General features: G+C 44.6%; 1 protein-coding gene across 4 annotated transcripts in view; it reads left to right on the top strand.

Moving 5' to 3' along the window:
* trpm3 (transient receptor potential cation channel subfamily M member 3) overlaps positions 1-23051 on the top strand; it is a 471994-nt gene that overhangs the window by 328261 nt on the left and 120682 nt on the right. For all 4 annotated transcript variants that reach the window (XM_033018126.1, XM_033018125.1, XM_033018122.1 and 1 more), the window contains exons 2-4: positions 15220-15299; positions 18162-18360; positions 19764-19977. In XM_033018126.1, the coding sequence (XP_032874017.1) occupies positions 15220-15299; positions 18162-18360; positions 19764-19977 (493 nt within the window). The remainder of the gene's footprint in view (positions 1-15219; positions 15300-18161; positions 18361-19763; positions 19978-23051) is intronic.

Raw genomic sequence — 23051 nt, 5'->3', positions numbered from 1 at the left:
TTTCTCAGTACTGGCTAATTCCACTTTTGTAGCATTGCCCAACTTCATGTCTGCTTCTGTTCATCCACCCCTGACCGTATACTTCCTCATTCCAAAAGGTCCTTGACCTGCCTCCCTTACCCTTCACTTTCCAAAAAGCGAAGCATTCCCAGCTGCTGTGTCCTATGTCGAGACCCAGTCCAATTCCCTCCTGGTCCTTCAGTCTTGTGCTTTATGACCGGGGCTTCCTCATGACTGAGCAACACCTCAGTTTCAATATTTCAACTGTCCCCCACACCTTCCCCCACACCCAGCATGTCCACCTCTACCTTCCATCTCTGCAATTTTCTCCAACTCCACAACTCTTCAAGATATATAATGAATATAATGGCCTTTTGATCATCCTGAGTCTAATCGCATTGATGTTGCTGGATATGCCTTCCATTCCTTAAGCTTTGGAATCCCCCCCCCTAGCTTTCTCCATCCTCTACTTATCTGACTACTTCAAACTCAGCTCATTGGCGAACCTCTTGGTTCAAGTATTATCTTTGTGATTTGGTATCTATTTTTTTATGATAAGGTGCTGTGTAAAGGCAAGTTGGTGTTGTAATTGCACTGTGGAAACATAGGCTTAGAAACAGGGGGAAGCAGAAGGACTGAAATACCTTGTGAAACTCCAATATTGAAAAATCAACATATGTCTTGTCTCAAACAACAAAAATATCTAATGATGGTGTTACTGAACTCCCACAGATTATAAAGATACCTCTAACGATATTTTGTTTTGTGTTGTAATGACTTAAACAAAACAAAACTGCTTCCATCTATGTAGCGATTCATGAGAGCAGTAACAGACACTAGTTGAGGATAATTAAGGAGAGGAGCAAAAATGTTTGATGAAATAATTAATTCATAGCAATCATCTGAAACAAGAAGAGGGAGCTAGAGAGATGAGCAGGTAAGGAAGCACTTCAAGATCGTGGGGTCTTGGTAGATCATTAATGATGGAGCACATACAGGGATGATCACGGTCCCGGAATGAAAGAACACAGATATGTAATGGGTTATAGAGCTGAAGGAAATTACAAAGATAAGGTACAGCAAACCTGTGGAGGGATTTCAAGAGAAAGAGAGAAAAAAAAACATTGGCAGATAAGAGTCTAATGTAGATTCTGCAAACAGAAGGGTAATGGATGAACCCTTTAAAATGAGTTTGAGGTCACCCAAGCCCTGTTGCCCATGGCCCCTATCCCTGTTGTCCATGGACTGTCTTGTTAAAAATTGAAGTCACCAACATTAACAATGCCTGAAGCAAAACTAGTCTTCTGACTGCCTTGAAAAATGGATTAAAATCATGGGACCAGTCAGGGCATTAACTATCATGAGACTTGGAGACTAAATCAAAGGAGTTTTATATTTTCACATACGCTTGACCTATGAATGCCAGTTTCTCAAATCAGATCAGGCACTTGTGTAAGAAAGAAAAAATCTGATTGATTCAAGAAACGAAAGGGACGGGGCAAGACCAGCGCAAAAAATGGATAAAGTGACCTAAACTCAGGTCTTAGCAGTCCAAGACTAACTCGGGTTTGGTACAAAGAACTTAGGAAGATATCTTCTGAAATAGCACTCTCGGTGCAGAAGTAAACAGCAAGAGCAGATTGCAATATGGACAGGATCCAAGTTATAAGTAGGTAACTGTAACAACATGAACTGAAGTAAGATTATTTTGTCTCTTTATCTAATGATTATTGAGCATCTTCATCAACTTGCTCTCCTTGGTATCAATTAGAATACGTTGTAAATATATTCTGTAAATTTCTGTGGGACTTTCATTGTAATCCTTAATCAAAAAACTGTTTATAAAGCTTGAAAACTGTGCATAGCAACTTTTATGAATTTCTTGATTAGGTTTTTATGATGTTGAACAAATGCATTGCCTCAGATTTGCTGACTTGGATACCTGAGGGTCTGAGTTCAAGCTGTCATTGGGATGTGGGTGCTGTGTGATTCCATTCTTCCTGTGATTAATAATATCTTGGCTCGACTGCAGATTAATTTTGAGGCATTAGTATGCTATTTCTCCAGGGATTAGCTTTCGGAATTCATAATATAAAATGGATAAGCATCTCTGAACAAGGTTTACACATACGTGCATTGCTAAAAAAAAAATATTCTGGGCAGGACCAAAGTGGGGGAAAAAAAATCCAAAATGTTGAGCCTTTTGTTCTAGGATTAAATAGTCAATCCTGAATTTGCTTTATAAGGGGAAATAAATGTCGGCAAAGCTCGTAAGAGATACTTAGCCCCAGCTGCACATACTGTCTAGTTGCTTTGTGTGCATGTGCGTGTTTGTGTTGTGTGGCCGTGTGTACATGAGCATGTGTGAGTGGAAGAGTTTGAACAAGTACATGCACAGAGTTGAGTGGGCTGTCTGTTGGCAGCTCAGGCACAGCACAGCAAGAAGCAGAGAATGATGTGTGACCGGCTGCGGAACAGTGGAGATGCACACAGGAGAGGACTCGGGCATTTTCTGAAAACTTTGCACAGGTACTGATCTATTTAGGAATGTTTTGATAGAGAAGTTCTGCTCAGGAGTTGAGTGAAATAAAAATTTGCAGAGTAACTTAAATCTTCAACCAGTAACTTTATCCCAGGACTTCTGCTGCTTTCTATGCTTTTGAAAGTTGCTGTAGTGTCAGTAGAAATTAACAGAGAGAATTACTCTTTCTCTTCAGCTCAATTTGAGCACATTTTTCCTTCAAGTGGCAGAACACATTTCAAAGTACTTGAAGAAAGTACTTGAAAGAATCAACGATTCACTGGCTATGAGTTGTTTAGCAAGCTATCAGCTTTGCTGCAAGACATACTGGTGCCTGTGTTTCAAGAGAAGTTCCTTGTATTAATCGAGTTAATTTTCTGAACGTTTCTGTTCCTGTGCAAATGAAAGAGGGAGAGAGCTGATCTGGTAACTGCTTCAAGAAACATTGTGTGAATGTCTGATTTGTATTTTTTTTTCTGCATGGAATCTGCTGTAGTTAAGAGGAAGGTTAAAGAGAGATTATGCTGCTTTAAAACTGTGCTCGATTTTTATTCCAGTGATTTATTCAGAAAATGTGCCAACTGGCATTTGTGTGATTCTATGTGATCCTATGTGTACGGAAAATATAATTGCAGGAAGTTGCCCTGTATTATCATACCCAGCGCAATAAGCAGGTGAATTAGGCTTTTCACTAAGACTGTACGTGAGAGTATTAGGAAGTTAAACCCACTCTTTATTGTTAATTATACAGAACACCACCTTAGTTTCATTGATCCCTAGTCTACTCTCCATAAATATAAGCTCCATCGACTATGTCTTAACTCACACCAGCTCCTCTTCCCCCATCGTCCCAGTGCTGACCTACTGGGCTTCAGCAAACCAGCTATTTGATTTTCAATCTTCACCCTTGACTTCAAACACCTCCTTGGTTTCATCCTCTCCTTTTCCCCTGTGATCTCCTCTAGCTGTATAATTCTCCAAATTTTCTGAAGTGCTCATATTATGGCCTCTTGTGCCTCTTAAGTTATCGCACAATTTCTTGGCAGCTATATCTTTTGCAAGAACTGATGTGCTACAATGCGCTACAATGCTGAGAACTATATCCTGCACTCTATTTTCCCCTTTGATCTATCTATTGTACTTGAGTGTGACATTTATGAATGGTATTCTTTTCACTGTACTTTGGTATATGTGTCAATAATACACCTAAATCTAAACCTATACCCAGTGTGGTTAGTTCCCAGTTTTTGTTTGTCAGCCATTGAGTGAAGCTCTTTGGAAAGTCCACGTTAAAAATGCCCTACAAATTAACGATTTTTGTTAATTAGTTAACTAGTTAGTTAAAGACTTGTTTGGAAGCAATAAGGTAATTCCTTTCTGTTACTAAAAGCGTAACTGGTGGTCCACTAAATAACAGAATTTACAAAAAAAGACGGCAAGTGCTGGAGTAATTCAGTGAGTCCTGTCCTGAAATATTCTTCACAGATTCTGCCTGACCCACTGTTACTACAGCACTTTGAGTCTTTTTTATGTGAACTAACTGAGGTGGTTCTTTGTGTCTACACAACGTGCCGGAGTAATTCAGCGGGTCAGTCGGCATTTCTGGAGATCCTGGACAAGTGATGTTTCGGGTCGGGGCCCATCCTCGGGAATAAATCTATTGTGTGTGGTGAGAATTTGATCAACTGATAACCAGGAAGGTATATCTTATCGATCACCTACTGATAATGATGATATTTGTCGATTATTGCAGCCACATTGATCTTTTAGGCACCTTGATCTATACTATTGTCTTTTGGACACTAAAGTTCGAGCGAACAAAGTTTAATTGTAGTTTTAACTTATGTGGTAGTCGTTTACATAATTCATTACAGCCCTAGATAATAGTCTCAAGAAGTAATTTAAAGTGTAGTTTAAAGTGTAATTTTTCCTGGTCTCAAACAACATGCCTGTATATTTAGGGTAGGAAAGAACTGGTTTAAATCGAAGGTAGACATAAAATGCTGGAGTAACTCAACGGGACAGGCAACGTCTCTGGAGAGAAGGAATGGGTAGCGTCACCCATTCCTTCTCTCCAGAGATGCTGCCTGTCCCGCTGAATTATTCCAGCATTTTGTGTCTGCCTGTATTTTTAATCTTCCTGTGTGGAATTTGGCAGTTCCTATTTTATATCAATCAAATTATTTAATTAGCTATATGGTCAATTACTCACTTTCCCAGCAAGGTCCAACTTTTTTCTCCCATTTCGTTTGCTCCAAATTTATTTTCTCTCTCTTTATGCTGCTATCAAATCTTAAAATTGAATTCACCCATTTTAATTTTGCTCCTTTCTTAGCACTGGTGCTACTTATTTTCCTATCCTTAACTGTTAAGGAGTTAAACGGAGAAGCTTCTGTCTACCCAGTTACTCAGGGTGCTGAGGTTGGGGGGAAAAGTCTTTTTTTTAAACAGCTCTTTAATGCTAACCTCCACTATCAAAGCTTAGCCACTTGCTAGATTCATTATATTATACAGCACAGGAACAGGCTCATTCTGCCCCCGTCTCCCATGCAGATGGTAATGCCTATTTACACTAATCCTATTTGGCAGCATTAGGCCTGTGTCTCTTTACACCTTTCTTATATAAGTACTTGTCCAAATACCTTTTAATTGTATCCACCTCTGCCACGTCATCGGGCAACTCAGTTAAGATAGCCATCTTCCATTGTGTGATTTACCCTCTTCTCCTTTAAATGTCTCCTCTTTCACCTTAAACCTGTGCCTTCTAGTCCTAGTTTCACCCATTTGGGGAAAATGACTGAATATCTATCCTATCGTATTTTATCATTTTACACCTCCCCATCTATGCCCCTCACCGCCCTTTGCTTCCTATGTTCCAGTGAGAATAAATCTAGTCTCAGCCCTCCAATGCAGGCAGCATCCTTGTGAATCTCTTTTCATTTTTCCTATTGATGCCACATCCTTCCCGTAGTGTGGTGATCAGAATTGTACACAATACTGCAAGTACAATCTAACTCAGCCCTAACTCTAATACTCAGTGCATCTGCCTATGACGACAAGCATACCAAATGCCTTCTTTACTACCCGATCCACTCATGACACCGTTTTCAGTGAGCTGTGGACTTGTATCCCAAGGTCCCTTCGTACAACAACACTGGTCCTTGCTATTTACTCTCTATATTCTACAAGAATTTGACTTCCCAAAGTGCACTACCTCACACTTGTTTGGATTAAATTCTACCCACATTTCGTTACATCTGTGGCCCATGAGAAATAGAAGAGTCATTTTGATCTCCACTTTATGGAAAGTTTACATGGACGCACTGCTGAACAAAAGGATGATATCAAGATTGTATGGATATAGCTTGGGCTTTCATTCTCCAGAAAAAAGACTCGGTCGGGAGGAACCTAAATGTGGGGGTGAGGGGATGGGGAGGGGAGGGGCGTGAGGTGGGAGGGGGGAGCGGATTATAAAAGAGATTGATGGATATCCATTAAAAATGCGATCGTTAGCATGGAGTGTTAGTCACAGATTAAATATCGAGGAGCAGCCTTTGTGTTGCGAGTGTGGTGAGAATAATCTTGACGCAGAAAAGAATGGTTGAGGCAAAGAAAAAGTTATCAATGAGGGGAAGCTGAATAGGCTTGCAGGAGAGAAAGGGATGGGAGAAAATGACATGAGGAGCCATGGGAAGAGGGCCAAGAACTCATTAGGGTGAAGGATCTGTGTGTGTGCTGCAGACTGCATGTACTTCTACGTAATTACGAGTTAGGTGAGAAAAGCAACAAGCAAAAGGAAAATAATTGCCTTCAGAGATTTGAGCATGAATGGCTTGCCTTCACTTTGCAATGTTGAAGTCATGGCCACATCATACACATTCCCTGTGCTCCAAGCCAGCCTTTGACTTCAACCAAAAGAGGCCATGAGCTGTTATAACTAGGGATGTAAAATCATACCTTTAGCATGAACCATGTTGCTTACTAAGTTGCCAATAACAACCCTTAATGTTCCAGCGAGGCCAAGAATGCACTTGGGTCATTGAGCGGTGAGCAGATAGAAATTTCTCTGCATAAATTGTTGGTCTTAATGATTAGAAAATACGCAATGCTAGCATGAGGAGAAAATCTAAATGAAAGTGGGTGAATTCAATTGTAAATCTAGTTTAGAAAGTAAAATAAAGAGAAAGAAGGAAGCAGTGGAAGAAAGCAGAGAAAAATGGAAAATCAGGCTGGAACTTGGGGGGATATGTGGAACAATTGGCATTTAATTGAGTAAGGATAGTGCAAATCCTGAACGTGCTGGCGGCTCTTTACTGATGATTTCCTGGTGAGCTTTGATGTTGGACTACACCTGGAAAGCAGCGACGGTGCACGGGCTAGGCAGCAGTTCCTCATGACCTGTACTCAAGAACTTGCTCATTGAATGTTAGACCTGGCACAAGAACAGCAACTCCATTCACTGCAATGTAGAGAAGCAGCTGCAGCCATGGACACGCTATTGCTCACCTGGCATAATGGCTGTTTCTAAACGGTTGAAAACACCCCCTCTGAATCACCATGAGACATAATAAAAGTGTGATATGAAGACAAATTGAACTACATGCTATTTTAACCTACTACGTGCTATTTTATCCGTCTATACATCAGCCCAAGTACATCCGTGCATGTCTCAGTGTCTGATGTTGTTTGATACTGTCCCATGAAGCAGATTGGGAAGCTCCAATCTGTTGAAGTCACAACATAAATATAATTTGAAACTTGGCTCACTGAAGTTTGGCTTGGTGAAGATAATGTTGCAAGCACTGACAAATTCCAGAAATACATTTCTGGAATTTAGCACTGAAGGTAGACACAAAATGCTGGAGTAACTCAGGCAGCATCTCTGGAGAAAGGTCCTGACCCGAAACCTATCAATTTTCTCCAGAGATGCTGACGGCCTGTTGAGTTGCTCCAGTACTTTGGGTCCATCTTCAATGTGTGAATGGTTGAGTTAAAGGCTGGTTTAGCTACACATTGCCCTGGGTTGGCCTATGCTTTTATTTACATATATTGCTGGGCAGCTGCATCTCCATGGCACATCCAGCCAGGTCCATCCGTCATTGCACTCTGCACATTGACTCCAACATCACTTCATAACTTCAACTCATGATGCCTGTGTGAATACTTCAGAAGAAGTGTTTCACATTTCATTGACGTGCTGCAAATGTTTTTACACATTGAGCAACTATCTGCTAAACTGTTCCACCAACATGAAAGAGATCAAAGCTTTCTTTTCTTGTCCCAATCATATATTAATTTTAAAGATGTCTCAGATGCTGACAGTTTTCTTGATCCCAGATCTTAAGCCCTGAGAGACTCAACTTGACACATTAGAGCAATGTTATTTTTAATCTTTGTGCTTGGAATCGCTTTCATAAATCCCTCATTGGTTTTCAGAAAGAAAACATCTTGCGTTATGTACAGTACATTTTGCACCCAGACTGCTCTGCTGGTTACAAAGTATTTTTGGAGTTTAATCACGGTTGCGATGTATCCATTTTGTGCACAGCAATCCCCCACCAGCTGCACTGTAATAATCACCAGATAACACGTATTCATGGTTTTAGTTGAGGAATGGAAGTTGACCAAAGAAGCAGGGAGAATTCTTCAGCTCCTCTTTGAAAGAGTGGGCATGAAATCGCTTTAGTCAACTTGGTCTTAAGCCTCACATCAAAGGCAGTATGTTCAACAGTGCAGCTCTCCCACAGTATCTCACTGGGTCATCTGCCTGGATATTCATTCCACTCAAACCTGGAGAGAACCCCCAACCATCAGAACTGTTTCTGTAAGAGGAAACCCGTCTGAAAAAGGGTCCCAACCTGAAACGTCGCCTATCCATGTTCGACAGGGACGCTGCTTGACCCCTTGCTTTTCGCCAGCATTTTGTGTCTTTCACCCATGACATGCAGATGGACTCAGGATAAACCAGCACCTGCAGTTGCTTGTTTCTACTGATTCTATAGCACTTGTTAGGAAATAAGTGACCGAATGTGAACTTTTCCAATGAGGTAAATCCAGAACATCCCCAAATATCAAGGATTAGTGAGCATCATAAACAACATCAATCATATCTTACCAAAGGGCTAAAAATATATTATTATCAGTGCAGTTGGACTGTTGTTTATGTACCAATTAGAACTGTCTCTGTCTGATCAGCTCTGACAATTTACTGTTGATGCCACAGTCACAATGAAGTTCAAGAAACCCTCAGTTTTCCCAAGTGAGTGTTCAATCTCCTGATTATTCATCTGCAGGTCATGTGTGAAAGACCATTCATGATTGCTGTTGTTGATGGGATCTTACCATGTGTTGGTTGGCAGCTACATGTTTTCCTGTATTACAACAGTGACTGCATGATGAATTATCCTCAATAGTGGAACAACCATCCCTCATCTTTGTCCGTGGGTTCTTGCACTGCGTGAATTGGCCTGGCAAGATTCCAAATTGCTACAATGCTTAGTTCAATGAGCCTTCAGCACTTTGGCATGTCCTGGGGTTGCACCCAAGGTCAGGATCGAACCCGGTTCTCTCGCGCTATGAGGCAGCGGCTCTACTAGCTGCACCACTGCGCTGCCCTTAGGGGTATTCTCATGAATCCCAGGGGAACCCATACCTCATTCAAACCTTGGGCCCAATGCAGAATATCCACACATGGGAGTCAATCAGACTGTCGAGCCAAGTGTTGCCACAGGCATCCTCGATCTATACTACTTGGATTCCCCCCCACTAGTGAGAGTGAGTTCCACATCCTCACCACTTGGGGAAGAACTTTCTACTGTTGCCACATCCTTCCTGTAGGGTGGAATTCTCTATTCAACTTATTAGTTGTCATCTCATGTTGATGATCCACTTTTCCACCCGCCCACACAAGTAATAACTTCCCCACCAACTTATCGAATGTTTTCATTATTTTAAAATGTCCAGTCAGCTTTCTACCTTCCTTTTTATGCAGAACCAAATGCTGTTGCAACATGGGATGCCCAAAATATAAGGACATTACCTGATACAGTTCCTCCCAAATTACAAGACTGTTGGGCTCCTGAGAACTGTCCGTAACTCAAACAGTTCACGTCAGAAATGCAGCTGCCCAGCAATATATGTAAATAAAAACATAGGCCAACCAAGGGCAATGTTTAGTTAAACCAGGCCTTTAACTCAACCATTCGGACATTGAAGACGGACACAGAGTGCTGAAGCAACTCAGCAGGTCAGGCAGCATCTATGGAGAAACTGGATAGGTGATGTTTCGGGTCAGGACCTTTCTCCAGAGATGATCCCTGACACACTGTGTTACTCTCGCATTTTGTGTCTATCTTTAGTGTAAACCAGCATCCGCAGTTCCTTCCTACACATTTGGATATTGAGTTCCCACTGGCAATAGGAAGATTCCCAAAGGCAGAAGATGCCTTCAGCCCCACAGCATCCATCCCGCCAGTCTTACAAATGACCTTTTGTATGTACAGGCTGTACATAAATTGTATGCTCATAACTAGGGGAGGCTTCACACTGATAATGATGGAGGAAAAATGAATAGTTGCAGCCTAAATGGATCAAACATTTAATGGGCAATGAAACACATGAACCCATGTAACAGCAGGAATGGCCCATAAGGTTGAACCAGATCTGGCAACCAGCAAGGTCGTGGATAACCTATGCCTCAGGGCACCCGCCCTCTAAATCTACGGGCTCCCACACTGTTCAAAATGCACTCAAATCAGCCTCGAGCATGCTCAGAGTGTTATGGATGGCCAAGCATCCACAACACTCTGTATTGGAGAAATCAGAATTAGAGAGTAAATTCCCCATCTCAGACCTGATCTGCATGTAATAGCACAGAGGATGAACAGACTTGGTCGCTTTCCTCAAGAAAAAAAAAAGCTGTGGGGTAAGCCTATAAAATAAAGAAAGTTTTTGATAGGGCGGAGGCAGAGAGGATGTTTACACTTGTGGGGAGGAACAGAATTAGAGGCTGTCAACATAAAACAGAGCCAGGAAAATCTTTCGGGAATTCTTTACTCAAAGCATGGTGATGTTGTGAGGCTCTCCAACGCTGGGAGTGAATAATGGTAGTCGATTTAAGAACAAGATTTCAGGAAGAAAAGAGCAGAGGTTTATGCTGATACACTAATGGGGAAAGACCAGAGTAGAAATGCTGGTCTTGTTTCTGTGCCCTATGCCCTGTCTAATCCCATATAAGAGCTGTCAGCCTTTTGTTCCGATCAAATCAATAAATGGCATGTCGTAAATGATCACTGATATGTACTGAGAAGTCAATTGCAGTGTTGGACAGTGTCTGATTCACAGATTGTGCTGAAAAGGTGTGCTAAATCTTATAAAGGTCATCCTTCATCTATCTATCTATCTATCTATCTATCTATCTATCTATCTATCTATCTATCTATCTATCTATCTATCTATCTATCTATCTATCTATCTATCTATCTATTACTAAAACTCTCATCTTGACCACTGTGTTGTTTTTAAATTTGCGCAAAAATGGTTCCCTATAGCGCTAGGATTTTTCGTCACCTTATTCACCATTCTCCTCTTCTCCAAGCGCACCGTTTTTTTCCGATCGGTGGAAGATTACAAAAGTTATGAAGGTTTAAAAAATCATGAGATCAGCAGATTGATCTTCTCGCCTGTCAGTCACCATTAAGGTAACGCCCCTTCCGGCACCCGCTGGAGAATAAAGTGTCGGAGGCAGGGCTGTGTCCGTGAACAGGTCCAGAAGCCGCCCGTCCAGAAGCTGCCGAGAATAAACCAGAAGCAGCGGAGTGTGGGCTGTGTTCCGCGGGCGGGGGAGGGCTGTGTTCCGCGGGCGGGTGCGGGCTGTGTTCACGGGCAGACGCTGTGATCGCGACTGACGCTGGGGACCGGAGCAGCTGAGTGAGTCCGGAGCCAGATCCTGGAGCCAGGTGTGCGGTCGGAGCCAGGGCCTGGAACTGGTGAGCCCACACACCCCCCTCCCACACCCTCCATCCCCTACACCCACCTCCCCTACACCTCTCCCTCCCCAACACACCCCCTCCCCCACACCCCCCTCCCCTATCCTCATAACCCCCCTACCCCCTCAACCCCACAAACCCCCCCACCACCCCCGCACCCCCACACACATCCCCTCCCCCACACCCCCCTCCCCCCCACACAGACCCTCCACCACACATCCCCTCCCCCACACGGACCCTACACCACACATCCCCTCCCCCACACAACCCCCCACACCCCCCTCCCCCACAGCACCCTCCCTCCCCCACCCCCCCCCCCCCACACCACTCTCCCTCCCCCCCACACACCCCGCTCCCCCACCTCCCCTCCCCCACACACCCCACTCCCCTCTCCCACACCCCCCTCCCCCACAGCCACTTTCCCACCCCCCTTCACACACCTGCCTCCCCCACACCCCCCCTCCCCCACACCCCTCCCCCACACACACCCCTCCCTCACACACCCCCCTCCCCGCACACCGCCCCTCCCCCACACCCCCCTCTCCCACACACCCCCCCACCAGTCCCCGACAGAAGCCATCCCCCTGCCCTGGCTGCAGGACGCTTCCCACCTGAAGCCATCCCCCGGCTACAGAACGCTCCCACCATTGCATTGGGGGAACAGGTCAGAGGTGGAATATTGCATTGGGGAATGGGTTGCGTTGGGGGACCAGGCCTCCCGCGGAACTGGGACCCAACGGGTCCTACTTAGTCTAGTTAGAAAATAAAATTCTCTGACTCCTTTACTTTCAGCAACTATTCTAATCATTCCAATGTTACCTAAAGCTCAACCACAAGTGCAAAATTCAATTTACCAAAAGGCAAGTTTAGATGTTGCTTAATCATTTTGTCGCCCAATTTAATTTAATTTAATTTTATTGAATTTTTATTCACCCGCAGGCCTGCCTTACTTATAAGCTAATTAATAGCTCTCACTCAGTCATTCCGACTTGGTTCGTTAGTTCGAACGCTTAAGATCTGGAGCAGAAAGTGCTGGGCATTACCCGGTCTGTTACGGGTACTAATCTCCCCACCAATGACGGAAGCGTCCAATGGTGAACACTTCATTCACTCTACAGGAAGCCTTGCCTCAAGAAGGCACCTAATATCATCAAAGACCCACACCACCCTGGCCATGCTCTCTTCTTGCTGCCACCATCAGGGAGATCATCAGGTGCAGGAACCTCCAGGTTCATAATAGCTTCTTCTCATCAACCATCAGGCTCAGACCACCATGCACCGCCTGAACCACCACCCCACCACACTATGTACATTGACTTGCAACTAACCCGGTCTGAATCACCTACAATATCTGATCATTTGTTGTTTTATAGTTTAATGCGCTGGTAAGGCAGCCGCAGGTAATTTATCGTTCCAGTCCCAGTGCAGGTGACAATCATATACTCTTGAGCTCTTCAGCTCTTGATAATTGCATACATATAAGCAGCGCTCACAGTAAAATTACTGCTGTGTTTAAAGTAAGCCAATCTTCATTGATTACTCATTGAGCATTCCTTTTGGGCACTAAAATATTCTAAAACTACAAAAGTACACGAACAAATTATAATGATTGTAGGTGGTCAAAATATTAACATTTACCAATTAACTGATATTCTTAGAATATAAAAATGCACATTATTATGCATGTGTCATACAAGTGCAACCTAAAAATATACTAAAGTGTGTCAAAATCTAAATATATATCTAATAAATAAATGATAAAAAATAAAACAGTTCTACAATATACAAGACCACAGTAAATGCTATGATTATATTCATATGCTTAAAATAACATTTAATAAAAATATGCTGAACATTTACAGCATATATGGGTGAATATACATCACGAGCCACCTGCACGAAACAGTAATTGCATTCGGTTGTTCAAATATTCAGCTCTATTGATTTCAATGCAATGAATCTGCAGAATCGAGCATAATGCATAACCACTGCTGCACATCTCATCTGGGGATCAAAGATGGAGCGGGTCACGATGCACATCTACAGACAATGGAAGCAAAAAACATACCCAGCATCGTCCTCATACTGATCGCAACCTTTGTGTTTGGCTGCATCAGGCTGTGCATAAGGCCAAAGCTCATGGGCACCAAGTGTCATTACTTGGTTCTACCTGTCTGCACTGGTGCGAAGGATGTGTCTGGCACTGCTGCTGTGTAATGTACCAGTCATCTGCACCACCTGTCCTTAGTGCAAAAGTTCTTCCAGACCAACACTGTTGACCACAAGCCCACCTTCAGTGGACAGCACAGAACATGCTGCCGGCTCTGCAGGGCAGGGAATTGATGGATCCTGTGGGGTGGTTCCCTGAGACTAAACACCATCACAAGCACCAAGATGTGGCTTGGCTGTTGGTGAGAGGAGCCTTCCCAGTCAGATCCTTCCTGTATCGTCCCCTTTCCCATCAGGCAAAAGATATAGGTGTGAAAACGCACATCTCCAGATTCGGAGACAGTTTGTTCCCAGCTGTTATATGGCAACTGAACCATCCTACCACAACTAGAGAGCAGCCCTGAGCTACTTTCTACCTCATTGGAGACCCTTGGACTATCTTTGACCGGACTTTACGGGACTTTTCCTTACACAAAACGTTATTCATGTTATTTCCTTTTATTATGTTTCTGCACACTATAAATGGCTCGATTGTAATCATGTATTGTCTTTCCGCTGACTGGTTAGTGTGCAACAAAAGCTTTTCACAGTACCTCGGTACACGTGTCAATAAACTAAACTCATCTCAACGATTAGAATTAGCACAGACCATTTGAATCTTATTTATATTATTGGATACTTGGGTTGTGTTTGCCGCAACTAGCCAATCAAAAGCCCCAGTTGAACACATAAGTGGCAGGTTGACAATCCAGCTCCATGAATACAGATATCTTTAATTTCCACAAGTTGTGAATGATTTATTGTTCTTGTAACTCCCTCTGGTACCATATAACTTAAACACTTCCAAACACGTCCTTAACATGAGGCAAGTTAAGTGAAATCCTCATAAAATACTCTTGATTAAATGATAGCTACAACCTAACTGAATAGTGGATTAGACTAGAGGCCTTCATTTGAGGCTATACAGCAGACAAATGCTGAAATGTGGTCCATTAGTGGGGCACCTTGTTGACTTCTGGTCACATGTATTAGGTTTCTTTGCCTTACTCTCTTTTATTTTCTAACTTAGAGTAACACCAACCTTAAGGCTGTTATTACTATGGCTGAGTTTGTTTCTCATCAGGAAGGTCATTAATATTTTTTTCAGGCTCAGCCCAGCTTTATTGTCCATTCCTAATCATCGTGGATCTGAGTGACTTGCTGAGGCATTTCAGAGGCAGTGAAATGCTGCGTACTGAAATCACAGGTAGGCCAAACTAGATGAAGATAGCGCATTCTCTTCTATTGGGGACCTTAGATAGGCTTTTACAATAATCAGACAGTTTCATAGTTTCAATTACTGAGACTAATCTTTCTTTTTCCAGATTTATTCATAATTACCTGTAGCTAACTCCCCCAGCTGTTGAACTGGGAATTGAACTCACTTGCAGATCTTTTAGTCCAAGCTCTTAATTACAGGTCGACTAATATCTACAATGTAATATCAACTCATTACCCTTGAGTAGGTGAATGGACTAAATTATTATTCTTTCTCTGTTGCAGGCCCAGAAGTCATGGATAGAGAGAGCGTTTTGCAAGCGAGAATGTGTCCACATCATACCGAGCACGAAAGACCACCACAGGTAACACAAGGGAAGGTAGTGCATCCGTGGATAACAAGGGAAATCAGGGATAGTATCAAAGCGAAGGATGATGCATACAAATTAGCCAGAAAAAGCAGCATACCAGAGGACTGGGAGAAATTCAGAGACCAGCAGAGGAGGACAAAGGGCTTAATTAGGAAAGGAAAAATAGATTATGAAAGAAAACTGGCAGGGAACATAAAAACTGACTTCAAAAGTTTTTATAGATATGTGAAAAGAAAGAGATTAGTTAAAACAAATGTAGGTCCCTTGCAATCAGAAACAGGTGAGTTGATCATGGGGAACAAGGATATGGCGGACCAATTGAATAGCTACTTTGGTTCCGTCTTCACTAAGGAAGACATAAATAATCTGCCGGAAATAGCAGGGGACCGCGGGTCAAAGGAGTTGGAGGAATTGAGTGAAATCCAGGTTAGTCGGGAAGTGGTGTTGGGTAAATTGAATGGATTAAAGGCCGATAAATCCCCAGGGCCAGATAGGCTGCATCCCAGAGTACTTAAGGAAGTAGCTCCAGAAATAGTGGATGCATTAGTAATAATCTTTCAAAACTCTTTAGATTCTGGAGTAGTTCCTGAGGATTGGCGGGTAGCAAACGTAACCCCACTTTTTAAGAAGGGAGGGAGAGAGAAAACGGGGAATTACAGACCAGTTAGTCTAACATCGGTAGTGGGGAAACTGCTAGAGTCAGTTATTAAAGATGGGATAGCAGCACATTTGGAAAGTGGTGAAATCATTGGACAAAGTCAGCAAGGATTTACGAAAGGTAAATCATGTCTGACGGATCTTATAGAATTTTTCGAGGATGTAACTAGTAGCGTGGATAGCGGAGAACCAGTGGATGTGGTGTATCTAGACATCCAGAAGGCTTTCGACAAGGTCCCACATAAGAGATTAGTATACAAACTTAAAGCACACGGCATTGGGGGTTCAGTATTGATGTGGATAGAGAACTGGCTGGCAAACAGGAAGCAAAGAGTAGGAGTAAACGGGCCCTTTTCACAATGGCGGGCAGTGACTAGTGGGGTACCGCAAGGCTCAGTGCTGGGACCCCAGCTATTTACAATATATATTAATGATCTGGATGAGGGAATTGAAGGCAATATCTCCAAGTTTGCGGATGACACTAAGCTGGGGGGCAGTGTTAGCTGTGAGGAGGATGCTAGGAGACTGCAAGGTGACTTGGATAGGCTGGGTGAGTGGGCAAATGTTTGGCAGATGCAGTATAATGTGGATAAATGTGAGGTTATCCATTTTGATGGCAAAAACAGGAAAGCAGACTATTATCTAAATGGTGGCCGATTAGGAAAAGGGGAGATGCAGCGAGACCTGGGTGTCATGGTACACCAGTCATTGAAAGTAGGCATGCAGGTGCAGCAGGCAGTGAAGAAAGCAAATGGTATGTTAGCTTTCATAGCAAAAGGATTTGAGTATAGGAGCAGGGAGGTTCTACTGCAGTTGTACAGAGTCTTGGTGAGACCACACCTGGAGTATTGCGTACAGTTTTGGTCTCCAAATCTGAGGAAGGACATTATTGCCATAGAGGGAGTGCAGAGAAGGTTCACCAGACTGATTCCTGGGATGTCAGGACTGTCTTATCAAGAAAGACTGGATAGACTTGGTTTATATTCTCTAGAATTTAGGAGATTGAGAGGGGATCTTATAGAAACTTACAAAATTCTTAAGGGGTTGGACAGGCTAGATGCAGGAAGATTGTTCCCGATGTTGGGGAAGTCCAGGACAAGGGGTCACAGCTTAAGGATAAGGGGGAAATCCTTTAAAACCGAGATGAGAAAAACTTTTTTCACACAGAGAGTGGTGAATCTCTGGAACTCTCTGCCACAGAGGGTAGTTGAGGCCAGTTCATTGGCTATATTTAAGAGGGAGTTAGATGTGGCCCTTGTGGCTAAGGGGATCAGAGGGTATGGAGAGAAGGCAGGTACGGGATACTGAGTTGGATGATCAGCCATGATCATATTGAATGGCGGTGCAGGCTCGAAGGGCCGAATGGCCTACTCCTGCACCTATTTTCTATGTTTCTATGTTTCTAAGGTGTGTGTATCATTGTATCTATGTTTCTATGTTTTTATCTATCTGTGCAGTACATTGAGGTACAGCTTGCGGCAGAATAAAGGACAATAGCAAAGACTTTTCATATTTGTGTACAAGACAGAAGCAGGCCAGGTGGTCCACTGATTCAATGCCTTTGCCCCATAACAATCCTGTCCCCCTTTTCTCCAATTATCTCCCCTGTCTCTCCGACTAACTATCCCCACTAGGGGTAATTTACAGTAGCTCATTACCCAACTAGCACATTTTGGGATGCAGGAGGAAGCACAAGCTCACAGGGAGGAGGTGGAACTCCTTTTGGTCGGCACGCTGATGCAGCGGTAGAATTGCTGCCTGACAACGCCAGAGACCCGGGTTTGATCTTGACTACGGGTACTGTCTGTACGGAGTTTGTACATTCTTCTCGTTACCTGCGTGGGTTTTCCCCGGGTGATCCGTTTTCCTCCCACACTCGAAAGACGTACAGGTTTGTAATTTAATTGGCTTTGGTAGAATTACAAATTGTCCCTAGTGTGTAGGATAGTGTTAGTGTGCGGGGATTGGCGGCGGCACGGACTCGGTGGGCCGAACGATCTGTTTCCACGCTGTATCTCCAAACTAAACTAAACTCACTAGGTCACAGGAATGGGTGATCAATGGTCGATGGGCAGAAGGGCCTGTGTCCATGCTGCATCTTTCAGTTAATTGATCTGATCCATACCCAGCCTTGTCTCACTTCAGCTCTTTGTTAAAGGGAAATGTAAGAGACTTCGCTTTTTTTCCTGGTCGGGGTAGGTGCTGTTGTGGGCGACTAATGGGACAACATGTCGGATTACCCCCTGCCATCTCCATCAGCCACAACGACAGTGGAGAAAGCAGAAGCGCAAAGAATGACCTGGAGAAGTGGTCTGTCAGCAAGCACACCCAGCTGAGTCCAACGGATGCCTTTGGCACCATCGAATTCCAGGGTGGAGGACACTCTAACAAAGCCATGGTAACCAGCTTGACTTTGAGAAAGTCGGGGGCAAGGGGCTTCAGATATAGGATATGTAAAATGTGACCAATCTTTCTCACAACTGACGAGCGCAGTCAGCTGTGGCTCAATGCGTTAGACTTTCATCTCTGGGCCAAAAGGTATGCGTTCAAATTTCATTACAGAGACTTGAACTGAAATATAGACCTGTTCAGGTGAGCTGTGATTGTGGCTGCTTTCATGTAGGGCATTAATGTAAGGGCATTGTCTGCCTCTTAGAGGGGCATAAACATATCCATGGCAAAATGCCCCTGGAGATTACACCTGTGGTGAAGAGACAATGACTTGTTACACCAAGATATTTGGCAATGCATTGGCTTCCAATGTTCTTAATGGTGCCTCAAGAAGAGCGTTTTCACAAGTAACATAGATGATTTAATTGAAGAAATCGATAAACAAGGTCACAGCAACCCAAGCACCACAAACACCCGTGAAACATCTAGGAGTTTGTTTTTGGGATGTTAATTGAGGTTTGGCCTGGATACCTTACAGCTCTTGGTCCCATGTAGCATTGTCTGAATTTATGTGCTATTGAGCATCTCAGGCATTTGACGCTCAAAATTGCACTAGCATTTCCATCTATGTTACATGGCCTTGCATAGCGGTGAGATCCTCCCACCAGTGACTTGGAATGTGAATTCTGCTGGTGGATCGAGCTGCCACTTAACGATGACATCTAACTATCTACACCACTTAAACTATGTCACCCTAGCCCGCATATTACTCCAGACTAACATCAATATCTAACTGCTACCTGAAATGACACTAAGTTCAAGGCAATAAATCTCAGCCCGCTTAGCAATATCTCAGAATGAATTTTGAACAATATAGAAACATCGAAACATAGAAAATAGGTGCAGGAGGAGGCCATTCGGCCCTTCGAGCCAGCACTGCCATTCAATGTGATCATGGCTGATCGTCCCCAATATAAACCTGCTCCTTCCCCCTGTACATTTAAAATTCCTGTTACAACAGTCTACTTATTTAAGCTATCAATTCATATGTTCAATTTCATTAAATAGTGCAGATGTAATTTTGATCCCAGTTTGACTGAATATGAATGATCTCACTAGTGGTGACCATGAACTCCTCCAATTGTTGCCACTAAAGTGTCCCATGTTGAGAGTACAAAACATGCCAAATATTAGTGGCTGCACATTTAACTCAATCTCCAGTACTTACAGTAATTCTGTTGACAGAAGAGTAGTATTGTATCGTTAAGTAGAACTGAATGAATTTTAAGATGGTGGTCATTTATTTCTCAGTACCTTTACACGGAGTCGGACAGTATTGATGGTGAGGATGACCATGATCTTGAAACCTAATTCGCTTTCTCTTCCCCCCCCCCCCCCCCCTTGGTGTAGTATGTGCGTGTTTCCTTTGACACAAAGCCCGACTTGCTCTTGCACTTGATGACAAAGGAATGGCAGCTAGACCTCCCAAAGCTACTGATCTCCATACATGGTGGCCTCCAAAACTTTGAACTTCAACCTAAACTAAAGCAAGTCTTTGGAAAGGGTTTAATTAAAGCAGCTATGACAACAGGGGCTTGGATATTCACCGGAGGTGTCAACACAGGTGAGGAATCATTCTTTACTGCTACTAGATAAGTATTGAATTGAATTGAATTTCCTTTATTGTCATTCAGACCTTTCAGTCTGAACGAAATTTCGTGCCTGCAGTCATACATACAATAATACAATAATAGACATCAGAACAGACAGTAAACACAAATTAACCCACCACAGTGAGTCCACCAAGCACCTCCTCACTGTGATGGAGGCAAAATCTTAGGGCTGCAGTCTCTTCCCTCCTCTTCTTCCTCTGCGCTGAGGCGATACCCCACCGGGCGATGGTAAATCAGTCCCGCGGCTCACCGAGCTCCGCGAACGGGCCGGTTCAAACACCGCGGCCCGGGGTGGTCGAAGCTGCCGCCCTCCAGTCCAGCGGACACAGCTGTTGACGACATCGTCCACTGGCCCGCGGCCGAACACCGGACTCAGGCCGCCGCCGCCAGAATGCCGTCTCAGCCACCGGAGCACTGGATGATTTTTGTTTAGAAATTCCCCTTGCACTATTATGAACATAACTCTGCTCAGAGTATTAATACAATCTGTCTATTGACATTATCAATCCCCCTGTGATAGAAGCAGATTCTTCGTGTTTTAATGCATATGTTTTACATAGTTTAGTTTTTCCTTTTTCATTCCTTCCATTTGCTCTTCACTTTATCTTAGCCCTTTGCTACCATTTTATATTTTCTTCCTATTCTTCACTATACAGCTTTTAAGTTTCCTGTTTTTCCTGCCCTTCATGAGGACTGTCAATCTCTCTTTCTCTGTCTATCTATCTCTACATCCCTCTTTATTCCCTTAAATATGTCTCTCTGTGCACCTGGCCGGCCACCTTTCTGTGTCACCATTAGTTTTGAACAATAAAGGAACTGCACAGAAGTGACTAGTTTGCGATTGAGTTGGCCTGGGTTATAACATACCGCAAGATGTAGGCATGTTCACAGTGGAAGTGCAAACTTATGCCTATTTTATATCCTGAGGAAATTTGCATGAAAAAAATCATCACAAGAATTTCCCTGAATGTGTCAGCCGCTGCCAAGATATATCCTGAAACCTCGCCTTCCTTATCTATGTAGTCTCCCTCATCTCCAACAGGTGATTTGGAATTCACTGAAGGTATCATTTTATTTTATACTGCTTATAATTAAGTTTGCTTTTTGTTTAGGAATTCTTCTTACTCTATTATGAAGATAACTATTCTCAGACTATTAAACTGAAATGTCTATTATCATTTCCATTCGCTTTCTGATGCAAGCAATCACATTATTTTCATCAGAAATGTATCTCCCTCTCTCCCCCCCCCCTTTCTCTCCCCTTCTCTCTCCCCCTCGCTACCCCCCTCTATCCCCCCTATCCCCCTCCTCTATCCCCCCTCTACCCCCCTCTATCCCGCCCCCCCTCTATCCCCCCACTCTCCCCCCCCTCTACCCCCCCCTCTACCCCCCCCTCTACCCCCCCTCTATCCCCCTTCTCTCTCCCTCCGCCCTCTCCCCCTCCTTTCTCCCCCCTCTCTTCCCCCCATCTCTCCCCCTCTTTCTCCCCCCCTCTCTCTCCCCACTCTCTCTCCACTCTCTTCCCCCCCTCTCCCCCTCTCTCCCCCCTCCCTCCTCCCCCTCTCTACCCCCCATCCCCCTCTATCCCCATTATCTCTCCCTCCCCTCTCTCCCCTTCCTTTCTCCCCCTCTCTCCCCCCTCTCTCCCCCCTCTCTCCCCCATCTCTCCCCCCCTCTCTCCCCTTCTCTTCCCCCCCTCTCTCCCCCTCTCTCCCCCTCTCTCCCCTTCTCTTCCCCCCCCTCTCTCCCCCTCTCTCCCCACTCTCTCTCCCCCTCTCCCCTCCCCTCTCTCCCCATCTCTCCCCCCCTCCCCTCTCACCCCCCTCTCTCCCCCATCTCTCCCCCCCTCTCTCCCCACTCTCTCTCCCCCCTCTCTCCCCTCCCCTCTCTCCCCATCTCTCCCCCCCTCCCCTCTCACCCCCATCTCTCCCCCCTCTCTCTCCCCCTCTCACCCCCCTCTCTCCCCCTCTCTCCCCCCTCTCTCCCCCCTCTCCCCCCTCTCCCCCATCTCTCCCCCCCTCGCTCCCCACTCTCTCTCCCCCCTCTCTCCCCTCCCCTCTCTCCCCATCTCCCCCCCCCTCCCCTCTCTCCCCCCTCTCCCCCTCTCTCTCCCCCTCTCTTCCCCTTCTCTTCCCCCCCTCTCCCCTTCTCTTCCCCCCTCTCTCCCCCCTCTCTCCCCCCTCTCCCATCTCTCTCCCCCCCTCTCCCCTCTCACCCCCATCTCTCCCCCTCCCTCTCTCTCCCCCCTCTCCACCCCTGCCCCTCTTCCCCGCCCCCCTCTCCCCCCCCCCCCCCCCCCTCCTGCTCTCTCTCCCCTCTCACAACTAATGTGCTGAGATGTCACAGACCTGATGGAGGTTGACTGTTTATGGTCAGCACACACACACACCAGGAAATGTGGACAAACAATCCCGTGGGATGGCACAGCAAAGATACTGGTGACCTGGGAAATGACAAACCCAAAAATAAACAGGGCTGTCAAATGGAATCAGATGTTTTCACGGGAGAGGAAGTCGTGAAACAGGAAGGCTAAGGAGCTGACTGAGGCAGGGATGTTTAGGCAATCACAAAGGAAAGGGACTCCGGCAGATGGGTTCCAACAGCTTCATTCGTGCAAGGAAAATGATATTGAGTGAGAGCTGTGAACAGTTATGGTCACCATCCTACAGGAAGTGGCAGGAAGTGGTATTAGTATAGATAGGTACTTGCTGGCCAGCATGGACATGATGGACCGATAGTTATTTTCTGTGCCGTGTAACTCTATGAAGAGATATCACCAGGGAAGATGCAGGTAAGATTTCTGAGTTTTTTTGTTAGGGGTTGAAGGATTGTAGCTTTGAGCGGAGGTTAAACAACCTGCGGTCTCCTTCATTGGAACAGAGCTGACTGTGGGGATTTAACTGAATTGTGTAAAAACCATGAGACGCATGGGTGGGGTGAACAGGAAGGATCTAGTCTGATTATCAGAGAGAGTCATAGTGATACAGTATAGTAACAGGCCCTTCGACCCAAGAGAGCTAACTCG

Source organism: Amblyraja radiata, chromosome 3 (assembly GCF_010909765.2).
Source record: "Amblyraja radiata isolate CabotCenter1 chromosome 3, sAmbRad1.1.pri, whole genome shotgun sequence".
Classification (NCBI taxonomy): Eukaryota; Metazoa; Chordata; class Chondrichthyes; order Rajiformes; family Rajidae; genus Amblyraja; species Amblyraja radiata.
This window is presented reverse-complemented; position numbering and strand designations above follow the sequence as displayed.